This window comes from Sinocyclocheilus rhinocerous, unplaced genomic scaffold (genome assembly GCF_001515625.1).
Source record: "Sinocyclocheilus rhinocerous isolate Xijiao unplaced genomic scaffold, SAMN03320098_v1.1 scaffold606, whole genome shotgun sequence".
Classification (NCBI taxonomy): domain Eukaryota; kingdom Metazoa; phylum Chordata; class Actinopteri; order Cypriniformes; family Cyprinidae; genus Sinocyclocheilus; species Sinocyclocheilus rhinocerous.
Window position 1 is genome coordinate 473,519 of NW_015661919.1, and position 14,431 is coordinate 487,949.

The window sequence follows — 14,431 nt, forward strand, 5'->3', positions numbered from 1 at the left end:
ATTAATTGACAGTCACCACTGATAAGCTACCACTAAATATTGTAGAAACTTAATTTGCTGTAAAGTTGCTTTGCAATGATTTGTATCGTGAAAAGCGCTGTACAAATAAACTTGACTTGACTTGACTTAAAAGTCAGGGTATGTGGATAAAGGGTAAGTAAATGTTCACAGTTTTAATTTTTTATTTTATAAAACTACTATAACTTTAAATAAGCAACTATCATTATTTGTTCATTTATCATTATTATTTGTTATTTATGTGCTGCCTGATGGTGTACATTGTAGATTTTGTTTCCTTAAATTTATTTAATATACGGCACCACTTAAAAGTTTCGGGCGGTAAGATTTTATAATGTTTTGAAAGAAGTCTCTTATGCTCATCAAGGCTACATTTATTTGATCAAAAAAGCAGTATAACATCAGTAATATTTTGAAATATTATTACAATGTAAAATGACTATTTTGTATTTTAATATATTTTAAAATGTAATTTATTCCTGTGACAGCAAAGATGAATATTCAGTCTGAATATTCAGAAATATTTCTAATTATGTTGAAAACAGTTGCTGCTGTACTATTTTATTTTTCTTCCCTTCTTTTTTTGTAACAATGTAAATGTCTTAACTGTCACTTTTGATCAATTAAATGCATCCTTGCTAAATGAAAGTATTCATTCCATTAAAAAAAAAAAAAAAAACCTTGGAATGGTATACTTGTCAGTATACTTACCCATGTGTGACAATACTAAAAATATTTTTTTCAAGTGGCCATATTTATTTACCACTTGTGTACCAATGAACTATGTATTAGAATGATATATACGGTTGAAGTCAAAATCTGGCTACCGCATGTTTTACATTTTCCAGAGAGCTCTAAATCATTTACCATTTGAGCGATACACATGTTTGAGGTCCCTCCTGACACATCCTCAAATATATCAAACAAATTTCCTTAGGAATTATTGAATTATTTTCCAGTTTTTCAACACTAGTATTGAGATGATACCCGCAAAGGAAATGCAGCTTTCATCTGTCACTCATATTTCACCAATGGCCCTCTCTCTCCATTTATTTGAGAAGAGGATCTGTGTACACTGATTAATGTGTTTGGCTGCTGGTGTTGTGTACAAGAATTCAGCAGAAATGTGGCATGGCGTGAAGCAGACTTATGGCTTTCACCATGCTTTTTATGAGGCAGAGGCTCAGCAAGAGTTTGTGCATTAAGGAAATAGGGATATATTTCAATAAAGACTATGTGAGAGGTCCACAGAATAAAAGGGGGGGAAAGGGGAAGGAAAACTTTTGAATGCTATGCTGGAGATTTACGATGATTACAATTACTTAGCAATAACATGTAGCTATAAAAAATTGTTTATGTTTTATAGTTACAGGTTATTGCTAAGCAATTGTAATCAATTTAAAAGCAGACTACACGTCAGACAAACTCAGAGGTGTAAAACCATCTCTCTTCTGTTGAAAGTTAAACTTATTACAACATGTTTGTTTTAAAGTCTACTATAGAAGCACAGAGACTTGAGGCCACAAAGACAAAGCCGCAAGGAAATCTATCAAAGAAATGAAATCTCTGTACTTAAACATATTTAGATAGAATGCTTCTGGGTTTTATTAGGATGGTTTTGAAGGTCAACCCCGCTATAAGTGAACTAAGAGGGAAAAAGAAATTTAAATCAAAGCCATAAGGTCTCAACTCTGCAAATAAAGCTTCTACCAACTCGCATACGTGTGAGACACAGATCCAATATTCTATATCACACTGTCAACAGTAGGCTTTGGGTCATGTTATACATTCATCTATCTGCCTGTCTCCAGATCATAATAAACTGTAAAGAATGGAGGCTTTTGATAGCAGTGAAAGCTAAGAGGAACCCAATGGCATGTGCTGCAATTTTGTCGTGCAATTCTATCGAAAAAAAAAAAAGTATTGTTCAGGAACCAGTATCGAAGTCAAGGTATCGGTATCAGTATCAGTATCGAAAATTTTGGAATGATACCCAGTCCTAAAATGTGATCCTACTAATAATGATTTGCTCTTCATAAAGCTGATTGATGGACTTAATCACACAAACAGACTTAAGTTAAATTGTTGTTGTAACTCAAAGCAGGAATATGTATGGCAATAAACATACCAGCATGCAGGTGACCTTTAAGTTCAGCACAAAAGGCATTCTTCACATTCATGACTAAATCAGACCTCTGTGATGCTGATGTATTTAAAATCCATGGCAGGACTCTTTGGGACGACATGTTCCTAACCTGAAGAATACAAAAGAGCTTTAAGTCACAAGATTTTAAGGTTTGACAGTTCACTTCTTAAAATAGAGTCGGCACACAACACACTGCTACGGCAAGCACTATATATTTGAATGTTGAGCAGCAAGCTCATTTGCTACCGATACAGGAGAGAACCAATCAGCTGTGTCATGTGATAATGATGTCATTAGGTCAGATTGAGTTAGACCTATTGGACTGCGCCATCTAGAGTTTCATGCCAGAACTCTGTATATATTTTGAAGAATGTTGGTAACCAAACAGTTGACAGTATAGCCATTGACTTCCATAGTATGGGAAAATACTAGGAGGTCAATGGCTACCATCAACAATTTGGTTACCAACATTCTTCAAAATAAATTATTTTGTGTTCAGCAGAAGAAATAAGGATCAGTAAATGATGACAGAATTTTCATTTTGGGTGAACTATCCCTTTAAGATTATTGGAAATGCAAACAATAACAATAAATAAATCAATAAATTGCAAGGCAAAATAAATTACATGTAAAATACAGTGTTGCTTGAGAGTTTGTGAACCCTTTAGAATTGTCTATATTTCTGCATAAATATAACCCAAAAAATCATCAGATTTTCATGCAAGTCCTGAAAGTTGACAAAGAGAACCCAATCAAACAAATGAGATGAAAATATATACTTTGTCATTTATTTATTCAGGAAAATGATCCAATATTACATATCTGTGAGCGGCAAAAGTATGTGAATCTCTATTACACGCCCTGCATTTCCTCAGTCCACTCTCGGGCACGATACACAGGCAAACAGAAACGGTAACGCTTAGATGACGCACATCCGGGTGGCACACGTTCCCCCTTTTATACCGTACTTAACAAGGCTTTCTCCGATTTACTAATTAACTAGTTTTCAACCCCCTATGTAATCAATGCATCCTGCCACATATATTAAAGTATGTAATTTTGACAAAATGGCACAATATTGTTTTGGAAACAATTGTACGATCTTTACACATTACCGTAATGGACCTTAGTCAAAGTAGATACCATATTTAATGACAGCTTCTGAATTTGTGGTAGGTAGTCAGCCTTGTATAATACCACAGCATTATTTACCCTTTGTCAAATGTAGTTCCATTATACTTGATTCAGCTGTAGTTGGACAGACCAAAAAGATCTTGATTGCATCTCTCCAATCGGAAATCTGAGCTGAGCTCAGGGCTGCTAAACAAGTGAAAGGAAAAGGTTTGATTAGTTGGAAAGAATATAGATCCTGGAAGGGATGTCAAAACTCTGCTTTAAGCACTTACTGTTAAAAGCTCCTGACTTGACGTAAATGTATCATCTTTGTTAGACAGGGTCAACACAGATTCTATACATGTGTGTGGTATTCCTAACAAATCTCACAAAGAATCACACACAATTTTTTTCAATTATATGAGACTAAACAAAACCAAACTTATTAGCAAAGACCACCAAAACATCATTCTACAGTCTCCCACAGGCACAAAAAAGAGCTCACCTCCCTCCCAGAGAGCAAAGCTTGTCTTTTCTCACCTGTTTCTCATTGGCCACCGAGGTTCTTTCCTCCTCAGATATAATGTGATCTAGACACTTGACTTGAAGCATGCCGTTTCAACCCGCACTGCATGGCCCAAAAAAAAAAAATTTTCTTTATAGGTATAGCAGTGGTAAAATCTCTGGGAGAAGTGTCCCATATGGCGTTGGAAGCTGACAATGTTTGTGATTCGCTCAGTTTTTCTTTATTTTATGCGTTCCAGGCAGGCTTTTCAGTGATTCTTTCTGCAGGTCACACAGTTACGCCAGTAGGTGGCAACAAGTTAAGTTTATGAGTGAATTATTGAATCATTCACTGAATCGATTTGTACAAATACACTGATTCGTTCAGAAACGAATAACTGAGTGTATAACCGAGTAATTTACTCAACGATTCGTTAGAAAACACTGATTGATTTAATAATGAAATGCCATTACTGTGTGTGTTGCTCGGAGAGGCCTTGGTTGACTCTCCTTTGATTTAGTTTGGAATTATGTTTGTTGGCGGAGCAAAAATAAACAATGTAACTGGGAATATTGTTTCTAAAATGTCAATTATTTAACATCAGGTTTTTTTCACGACTATTGGTCAATAATGTGATCTAGACACTTGACTTGAAGCATGCTGTTTCAACCCGCACTGCATGGCCCAAAAAAAAATTTTTTTCTTTATAGGTATAGCAGTGGTAAAATCTCTGGGAGAAGTGTCCCATATGGCGTTGGAAGCTGACAATGTTTGTGATTCGCTCAGTTTTTCTTTATTTTATGCGTTCCAGGCAGGCTTTTCAGTGATTCTTTCTGCAGGTCACACAGTTACGCCAGTAGGTGGCAACAAGTTAAGTTTATGAGTGAATTATTGAATCATTCACTGAATCGATTTGTACAAATACACTGATTCGTTCAGAAACGAATAACTGAGTGTATAACCGAGTAATTTACTCAACGATTCGTTAGAAAACACTGATTGATTTAATAATGAAATGCCATTACTGTGTGTGTTGCTCGGAGAGGCCTTGGTTGACTCTCCTTTGATTTAGTTTGGAATTATGTTTGTTGGCGGAGCAAAAATAAACAATGTAACTGGGAATATTGTTTCTAAAATGTCAATTATTTAACATCAGGTTTTTTTCACGACTATTGGTCAAAGATACAAATAAGTTGATTATTGCGCAGGAAATATCAAATGGTGCTGGTGAAAGAGTTTTTTTGCTGATAGGCAGTTCACTAGGAAGCACAGAAGAGTCACTTCTCAAGATCAAAACACTGAGATCTGAATGTAGTTATAATAATTATGCACTACATCACGTGATCAACCATTTCAATTGACATTTATTTATCCTGTAACTATCTAACCTGTCCTTTAATCTGCTTTCCCAACAGACTATTATGAAAGCATTATCAGCTTCAGATCGCTGGCCCTCCCTCAAAATGTAATTTATAAGCGTGCAACACAATTAATATCTGCCTCCTCCAGTTTTCTGTTACCGCTGTCAAAAATGTTCTTTAAATAAACCTCTCTGAGACACTTAAGGAATCTTGTTTGTCATTGCCTGTCATAAATGTTGTAAAATTACTGTAATTCAGGTTTACGAGCTTAAAGAGGTATTACCAAATCTATATTGTCAAGCTTATGAAATGAGCCCTATGAAATGTCAGCACATTATACACCTCTAAAAAGTTTTTTGTCTTATTTTCAAATCAAAATTTCTAAACATCCTTATAATATAATAAAACAAAATAACAAAACACGTTTTCAGAGAATAGGTATTATATACAAATATAATTAATAGTAAATAAATATATGTAGGATGTTTTTTTCTTGCATTAGCAAATTATGTATCACAATTACGTTACAGAAAAAAAACATTACATTTTAAGTATATTTTTAAGTAAATGCAGTGTTATATGTAGTATACAGTTTTTCTTCCACAATTATGTATCAGAATTACATAAACATTACAGTAAATAATAGTAAATGTATCTCTTTTTTTAGAATATTTAGATATTTTACTAGAGAATAAGACAAAAAAAATAGTGATAAGCATACTCAGTTCAAGTTTAATTTCTCACTTTTACATTAATAAATGTCTTACCCTTCAAAGCCACCATCGAGGTTAGTGCTGGATCAATATGGCGGCAATGAAGCTCGTCGCCACGGGGATGGGTTTTCTGCAGTCGTCCTTGCCGTTTTGTAGACAGGTAAATTCATTCAGATTTGTAAATTCAAAGTCTGTTAGAACTTTGAATACATTGTATTTGTGTTTGAATGGTATTTAGATTGCGATCACGTTAAGACACTGTAATTACAACAAACACATTTACGTTGTGTCAACGTCGCTGCCACGTTCCATTTTTACTGTGGCAACGTTGCTGTCTACGTGCTCCCGACATTGTAGCAACGTTGAATTGTAAGACGCGAAAGGGCTGTAGCAACGTTGTTGCGCGACATTCAGCAACTGCGAGACGACGTATGTAGATATTTTACTAGAGAATAAGACAAAAAAAATAGTGATAAGCATACTCAGTTCAAGTTTAATTTCTCACTTTTACATTAATAAATGATCTCTTACTGTAACTGAAAGTTCTTTTGAAAAACACTGTAGCCAGAGGATTGATATCATACAAGATCATGTGTGAAATGTTTCCAGAAGCCTAATCAAATGAACTAAAGTACTTCTCCAGTCACACTAACCACCCACTCAGGTGGGTGCAGAAATACTTCAGCTGCCCAGAACACTACACATCCACATAGTTTATGCAGCATGGCATAAGGAAATCAGTCAAGCAATCTCGCCTAATGGCAGCCCTCCCCAAACGTCTATAGATTGAATTTAACATCTTAGTTAAATGGTTAAAACAGGTCAGAAACAGCTTTTTTTTCAGCTCTCTGCAGACCATTCTCAATTACCTGACTCAATAAAAGAAGATTTCATAAAATTTACAGACTCTGCTCTACCGTATATTGTGTTTGGTTACTCCGCTCCACTGAGTGGAAAAGGGTAGTGGGTACCCTGAGAGCACACTTCTTGTTAACCTTGGTGGTCCCTTTGAATGAATTCACAGATGGTTGTGCAAAAAAAAAAACTCTAAAGAGGCCTAATGTCCCATTTATCATTTTATATTTCATTTTGGAACTGACTCATCATAAACGTCCTTGTGCTGTCTTTGATGGGATTAACAGTTTGGTTTGGAAAGCAGGATCGCTCTGATTGTGATGGTTGGCCGTGCGAGGTTCATTCCCTCTGATGTCTCTATTTCTTAATCTAATGTCAAAACCAGACACGCATCGGGGACAAAACATTAATCAAATACTTGTCGTGCCTCTGTGCTGAAATTTGAGGTTGAACGTTCAATAAAAATGACACTGCTAGGAATCGTTCTAGGAGCCCTTGTTTGTTTACTGAAATTGACGATCAACTTAAATGGGACTTCAGGATAGATGTTCTCTCTTTTTCTATAGATCAGCTTCAGCATCTGTTGAACAGAAGGACTGGAGTGTAAAATGCAGATAAAAACATGCACTGACCCTTGGAGAGACAGAGGAAGAACAGGGGCTTCCGACAAAATATAGACTCGTTCGGCGAGGGTAGTCATCGGTCCCCAGCTATTTGATTGACACTGTCCTGAGGGAGCAATGCAGAACATTCCAAAATTCAGGAAGGCCTTGACCTCATGTCCAAAAAGGGCTTTACCTCATAGCTGGAAGGCTGCCTGAAATGATAGTAAGCACAATGGAATAATAAGAAACTGCACTGAATTTATTTTGTCAAAAAATTCTAGAAGCTTCTTTAAAAATAGAAACAAAAATAGTGGTTTCCCGCTTTCTAACCAACATTTTACATAATAAACAGTGGAGCAGTTCTGACTGATCGTTCTGCTTTTTGAAAACATCAAAAAAAAATTCAAAATAAACTTTTAGAGCCAGTGGTCCAGAACACTGCACTGTGGAAACCAAACAACGTATGCAAATTACCTGTTACCACATATGGTAGAGAGCTCAGAACATGCATCTCCACACATGTGGAACATTTGAATTTCTTCAAGTGAAATTTGTGGGAACGTTTTGAAAGATGCCTTCATGTGCGGCCTGGAGAAGTCGTTCTTACAAAATGTCACATATCCTAGTCGAAGTAGCTAAACAAAACATATTAATTATTTGCAAAATAAATCCAAATACCAACATCTCAATTCAAAATGATGAAACATATGCATTCCTGTCACTTATTTATACATGGTTTCAAAATTAAATGTTTGTGTTACATAGAGCAAACTGTGAAGATTGAGCAATTAACTAAGCTATCAGCTGTTCTGTACATCACAGCTTAATGATTGAGACAGCATATAAAATTAAAATAACTTGCAAAAGTATTCATTATAATTCACTACAGACTTACTTTCCACTGTTTTCCAATCTCTATATAGAGATTATAGATATTTTACATCATGATAGCCTGTTTATTATGGATCAGTGTTTCCGCAGAGTTTAAAAATTGTCATGCCTCATTCCAACTTGTGTATTATCTAGAACTTGTGTGTATCATCCCACTAAATACAACTTTGCTCTGTCATTCATTTGCTCGGAACTCGTAATTACGATATTTCCAACTAGGGCATAAGAGAACTGACCAAAAGAACATAGAAATTCACACTTAGATGCTGAACAACCATGTTTAGCACAAGAAGACTAAATCATTTTGCAAACGTTGCTCTGTTTCACTTTCTCTGTGCTCCCAAGTATTTTTCTGAAGTACCCAAAATTGCTTTGCAGCATTGTTCAAATGCTGACTTTGCGAGGCCTAATATAGTGACATCAGAATGAACAGCCCACACAAGTAGCTCATGAAATTGAAATAGGATGCTGTAAAAGTGAAACTGATTTGAGCTCTTCATGATTTTGTTTAAATGAACCAGTGGTGATGCTAATAAAGGGAATATGCACTTTTGTCTGTGCAACTCTTCATTAATCTCTTTTCTATTAAGTTAAACAGAGAGCATAAAAATTGTTTTGGTAATTCACACAAAAATAATTCGCACTGGTTAAGAAACACTAAACAGGAAACATTTTGCTTACAAAATTTCACTTTCAAACTCATTTGGTTTCACATCATGCAAGGTTCAGCTTTGTTTCTCATTTTCACAATCCAGTGAGAATCACCCTGGAATGTCTGAATATAAATTCAGTGGAAATGAAGCCCTTCACACCAATATGTTTAATTTTTTATTTGTTAAAGAACAAAGTGCAGACCGAATCTGCTTTGTTTTTAGAAAGCATTGATCTCATTTAAAAGCAACTATAGTGGGGTTTCGAGTGGCCTGTGAACAGCAGGAAATTTACTAAATATTTCTGAAGCCTACGCTTCAGAAATCTTCAGAAGATCAGAGGTGCAGATATTAGATTCAGCTTCAGAAGTCTCTCTCCGTTACACGCTTATGGGGAAACTCCTGTTTACTCTGATATTGAAGTCTGATTTGTTCACGTTCGTGTAGCTGCATGAACCAATGGTGCTTCAACTCGCCAAAAGGGGTGGAGTGGACTGCTATATAAATCGGCTCTGAGCACCATTTTGTCCGAATTTTTCTCCTTCAGCGACAAAGATTATCTCCTCGCTGGACTCTGAAGAAGCCGAAGCAAGAAGCTCAGCCTGCTGCATGCCGACATGAGAAGAAGCCTTGGCAGCAGAAGATTGCCTAGAAGCCTTCCCCTGTAGCCATCTGGTGACTACAAGAGCAAATTTCTTAACAAATTTCCAGCAACGTTGTTGCAAATGTCACGCCACAAGCGTGGCTCATGTAGGGATCCCCTGTATGACGCAGATGGGCACGGAGAGTGCGACGCTTGTCTGGGCAGCGCCCACGCAGAGGCTACGCTCACCAGGACAGAGTGCTCTCACAGGTCCCTCGTGCTTCACTCTCCCCCCAACGACTCGACTTGCCTGTGTGCTTCACACGTGAGGATCAGCAACCATTGTCGGCTGCGAGCAGCTTGATTTCCGTCGGCAGGTCTGAGGAGGAAGTTGTCACGGATGACTCAATGTCATTGACAGCTTCAGATGCAGAGGAGAGGGCGTATTCCGGCAAAGATCCCGACACCCTCCCACCGATTAAAAAAAAACGGCCCAGCATGGATAGTGAGCTGATCCGCGTTTTCATTAAGGCTGTGGAGGATCATGGCCTGGCTTGGTCAGCTCCGGAAGAGCCAGCCCGTGGCCTCCTATACGAGTGGTACCTGAAGGGACACCATCAATGATCCTCCCACCAGCAGCCCACCCCATTTTTCCCGGAAGTTCACATAGAACACACCAGAAAGTGGCGCGCCCCCTACTTGGTGCGTGTTAATCCCTCCGTCACTTCCTGCCGAAGCACTCCAGTGCGGCGGCTGTTTCAAGTCGCTAGAAGGCTCCATCCTCCCAGCAACCTGCAAAACGGTGCTGCCTCCGTCAGTTCTCACTGAGGCCGGAATGCCCTCAAAGAAGTCTCGCGCTCGCTCTCCATCCCTCCGCTTAACTCTGAGCAATCAAAGCTCTGTTCAGGCTGGACCCGCCCTTCTCATTCAGCACACCCAAGCAAACTACCGCTGTGATAGCGGACCCACATACTCAAAAGAGCATTTCTCCTCTTCTCATTACCACAAATGTCAGTTCCCCGCCCCCTTGCCACTCGAAAAACTCAGACCACTTGCCATCCGGCTCTGGGCTTGGAAAGCCATCCCGGATGTGTCAAGTTGGGTTCTAAAAACCATAAAAGGAGGTTACTTGCCCCAGTTCACTCGCAGGCCACCTCGTTTCAAAGGTATTATACAAACTTCAGTACGGGACAACGATGCTCATGTTCTCCAGTCTGAAGTGCAAACTCTGCTTGCAAAACGAGACGTGGAAATGGTTCCTCTAGTGAACAGTGGGTCAGGCTTTTACAGCCGTTACTTCCTCGTTCCCAAGAAAGATTCTCGATCTCAGGCATCTGAACCGCTCCCTTATGAAACGGCCGTTCAAGATGTTGACTTTGAAGCAGATCCTCATGCAAATATGCCCCGGGAACTGTTTTTTTATCGGTGTACCTGAAAGATGCTTACATTCACATCCAGATAGCCCCTCATCAAAGACCGTTCTTGAGATTCACGTTCGAGGGGGTGGCTTATCAATATACAGTCCTACCATTCAAACTGTTTCTGGCCCTGTGCACTTTTACGAAATACATGGATGTGGCTCTTTCCCCTCTGAGACCGATGAGAATCCGCATCTTGAATTACCTCAACGATTGGCTGGTTTTAGCCAGATCGGAACAGGAACTCATCGCTCACAGGTCGCTGCTGCTCAGTCTGGAGGCTCTGTGATTCCTCTGGGCCTGCTTCACATGCGGCCTCTCCAATATTAGCTCAAAGCCCATGTCCCGACCCACGCTTGACGTTTTCATCGCAGGGTAACCGCTGCATCAGAGCTGTGGCCCCTTGGAAAACCCCTCACCTGTTTCAATCAGGCATCACATTGGGACTGACCTCCAAAAGGAAGGTGGTCACGATAGATTCCTCCAACTCGGGTTGGGGAGCTCTGAACAAGGGCAGACCGGCATTCGGCTCCTGGTCAAACCTGGAGCAATGCTTACACATCAACTGCCTCAAGATAATGGCGGTTTTTCTAGCACTAAAAACCTTCCTTCTGGCCTTAAAGGGGCACCACATCCTGATCCACTTGGACAACTTTACGGTGGTAGCCTTTATAAATCACCAAGGTGGTCTCCAGTCAAGCTCCCTTCACAGGTTGGCTCGACGCCTCCTTTTATGGGCAGAGTGCAATCTCTTCTCGCTGAGAGCAGTTCACGTGCTGGGCAGACTGAATACCAAGGACATGCTGTCCAGAGGTAATGTAGCTCCAGGAGAATGGAGTCAGCCTTTTCTGATTGGTCTGCAGCACGGAACGAGGACCCATCCTCTTGTGACGTGTCCTATGTGGCCAACTTTCTGCAAGAGCTGCTGGACAAGGGGCGCACTTTTGCTCACTGGTCACTAAATTTGCCAGGTATATTTCTGAGCAAACATCCAGAAATGGCTCATGAATTAAACATCACCACATGGCATCATTTCCAGCAAGTTGTCAAAAGCTCTTCCTAAGATTGTCTGCTTGTACAGCAGTGGTTTTTGAAGTATTGTCACACAAAAAATATTTACAAATGGAAAACCATCGGTAGAGCCTTGCAGCAACTTTAGTTGCCTGCAGGCTTAAATGGGTTAAAATGACTTATGTTCTCTTTCTATTCCTATTAATTTATATACATTAACCTCATATCATAACAATTGGTTTATAGAAGCATAACCTGGTGTCTCGACCTCTCTAGATCTGTTTTCCCACTTTAATTTACATAATGGATATTCTTTTTAAAGTTGTGCAATTTGACATATGTTAGTATTTTTCTCAGAACACATCTCCTTGTATCTTTTAACAAAGGCAGATTGCTTGGGAAATTCTACAGGAATTTACTAGAACAGTTTTTTCAGTTTTTTCAAACAGTTTATGGATGCCTTGGGGTTGAACTCTAACCAATGTCATGCAGAGAAGCACATAACGAGCTGTTTGTTGGTTGTTATTTTGTTGTCGTCTGATTTTTTTTTTCTTCTTTTCAGTTGCATTGTTTTATTGGGGGGATTTATCCTGTGGTAATGACAGAATGGTAGATGAGCATAAGAAATGGCAAAGTAAGTGCTGGCTTAAAAAATAAAAAATGTCAGCAGACACAAAATTAGCAAATTTACCTCTGACATCAAGCTGTGAGGGAGGAATTTTAAAACAGAAGGTTCACTCTGTCCCCTGTTTATTCTTATAGTTTGTAGGCCTATAATATGCTCAACAAATTTGCTGTCTAAACGTGCCCAGATTTCCTATTTGTACAGCCAGTCAGCATTATAATCAGACAATTGTCTTGAAGAGAGCTTGTTTCTCTTGTCTTGAACTGCTACTAACACAATGCAGGTGCAGGATGCAGGTCATCTCACAATGTGTCAAGGGTCTCTAAGGATTGTTCATGTGTCCAATGCATTTTCAAGTCTGAAAGTGTCATTTGTGAAGCCAGACTGAAAAATTGAGCCAACTGATGCTAAATGTTTTTGCTGAATTAAAATGATTAAAATGCCAAGCTCTAAAATATTTTATCGGGTAGAAACTGTGAGTAAAAATGTAGAATATTGTTGTAGGCAATGGGAGGCTTTGCAGTCACAAAGGTGAAGAACTACTGCTTTAAATTAGGGTGACCATACGTCCTCTTTTCCCCGGACATGTCCTCTTTTTGGACCTAAAAAATGCGTCCGGCCGGGAATTCTTAATCACCCAAAATGTCCGGGATTTGGCTGTTTTCTTAATCTTGCTCCGGCTGAATCTCTGACCATTGCCACCTGCTCCCACAACATGTGTTTCGCTCCCATGATTTTCTTGTGCCCTCCTTTAAACATTCTAATATTGTATATAATTTTGCCGCATCAGGGAGCCGCTCTCAGTATGTGGCGTATTTAAATCCCTTTTGAATAAGCGTTCGCACTGTTCACTTTTGATTTCGCGATCACATCTGTGTAAAGGGAGCACATCTTACAAGATCAGATATTTGTCAATGAGCTCAGGATCTGTTGAGCAGCAAATACTCCAGCATGGTCTTGTCAGTCATTTCTCCTTATTCTTGACCTGAGATCAGTCAAATCTGACTCCGGTAGTTCTTCTTGGATGCAGGGTTGCCAAGTCCGCGTTTTTCCCAAGTGGGTTAAAGGTTTGAAATATTGCATAAATTACATTTGACTGAAATGCTTGTATTGAAACATTTTGCATTCTACCTATGACAAAACTTTCATGGACTTTTACATTAACTGTTCCCTCCTGGTGGAATGACCTGCCCAACTCAATCCAAGCAGCTGAGTCCTTAATCATTTTTAAGAAACAGCTGAAAACAAATCTCTTTCATCTTAACTCTAGCACTCTCTATTATAATGCTAACTCTAATTTTATCTGCTTGTTTTATTTAAAAATAAAAAAGGAGCCTTTAACACTAGCATTCTCTGTTCTTTCTTTCTACTTGTTTTCATTTTATTTATTATAAATAATGACCTTCTAACACAAGCATTATCTATTCTTTTTCTGTTCAACTGACATTTAAAAATGACCCTCTAACACTAGCATTCCCTATTCTTTTTCTATTCAATCTACTTGTTTTGTTTTTATTTATTATAAAAACCAAATAAGCAAACAAACAAAAAAAAAACCTTGCTGCTTATACTGTTAGGTGAAACCCCGCCCACGAACCGCCCCCTACTGTCCTCTTTTTGAAAAACTAAAATATGGTCACCCTAAATGCGCTTCGGAACAGTGTCGAGTATATGTCGTCCAGTGGTTGTCCAGACAGGCCAAGCACAACCTTCAGCAATGGCCCTGAACCGTGATTGAATGGCAACATTGTGACAACGCAGTAACAACCTCAACGACACAACGTAGAACCAACAACCTTTTAGCCATGTTGTAACAACGTTGCTAAAAGGTTGGCTACGTTGAGGCAACGTTCTGTGTTTGTTGGGTTAGTTACATTTACATTACATTTTACATTTAGTCATTTAGCAGACGCTTTTATCCAAAGCGACTTACAAAT

The 14,431-nt window shown here is 38.7% G+C and overlaps 1 protein-coding gene across 1 annotated transcript in view; it reads left to right on the forward strand.

Annotated features, from left to right (window-relative positions):
• Window positions 1–5,918: 5,918 nt before the first annotated feature.
• LOC107726917 (28S ribosomal protein S14, mitochondrial-like) overlaps window positions 5,919–14,431 on the forward strand; it is a 12,438-nt gene continuing 3,925 nt past the window's right edge. Inside the window, exon 1 of the mRNA XM_016536609.1 lies at window positions 5,919–6,016. Coding sequence (XP_016392095.1) covers window positions 5,948–6,016 — 69 coding nt within the window. The 5' untranslated portion in view covers window positions 5,919–5,947. The remainder of the gene's footprint in view (window positions 6,017–14,431) is intronic.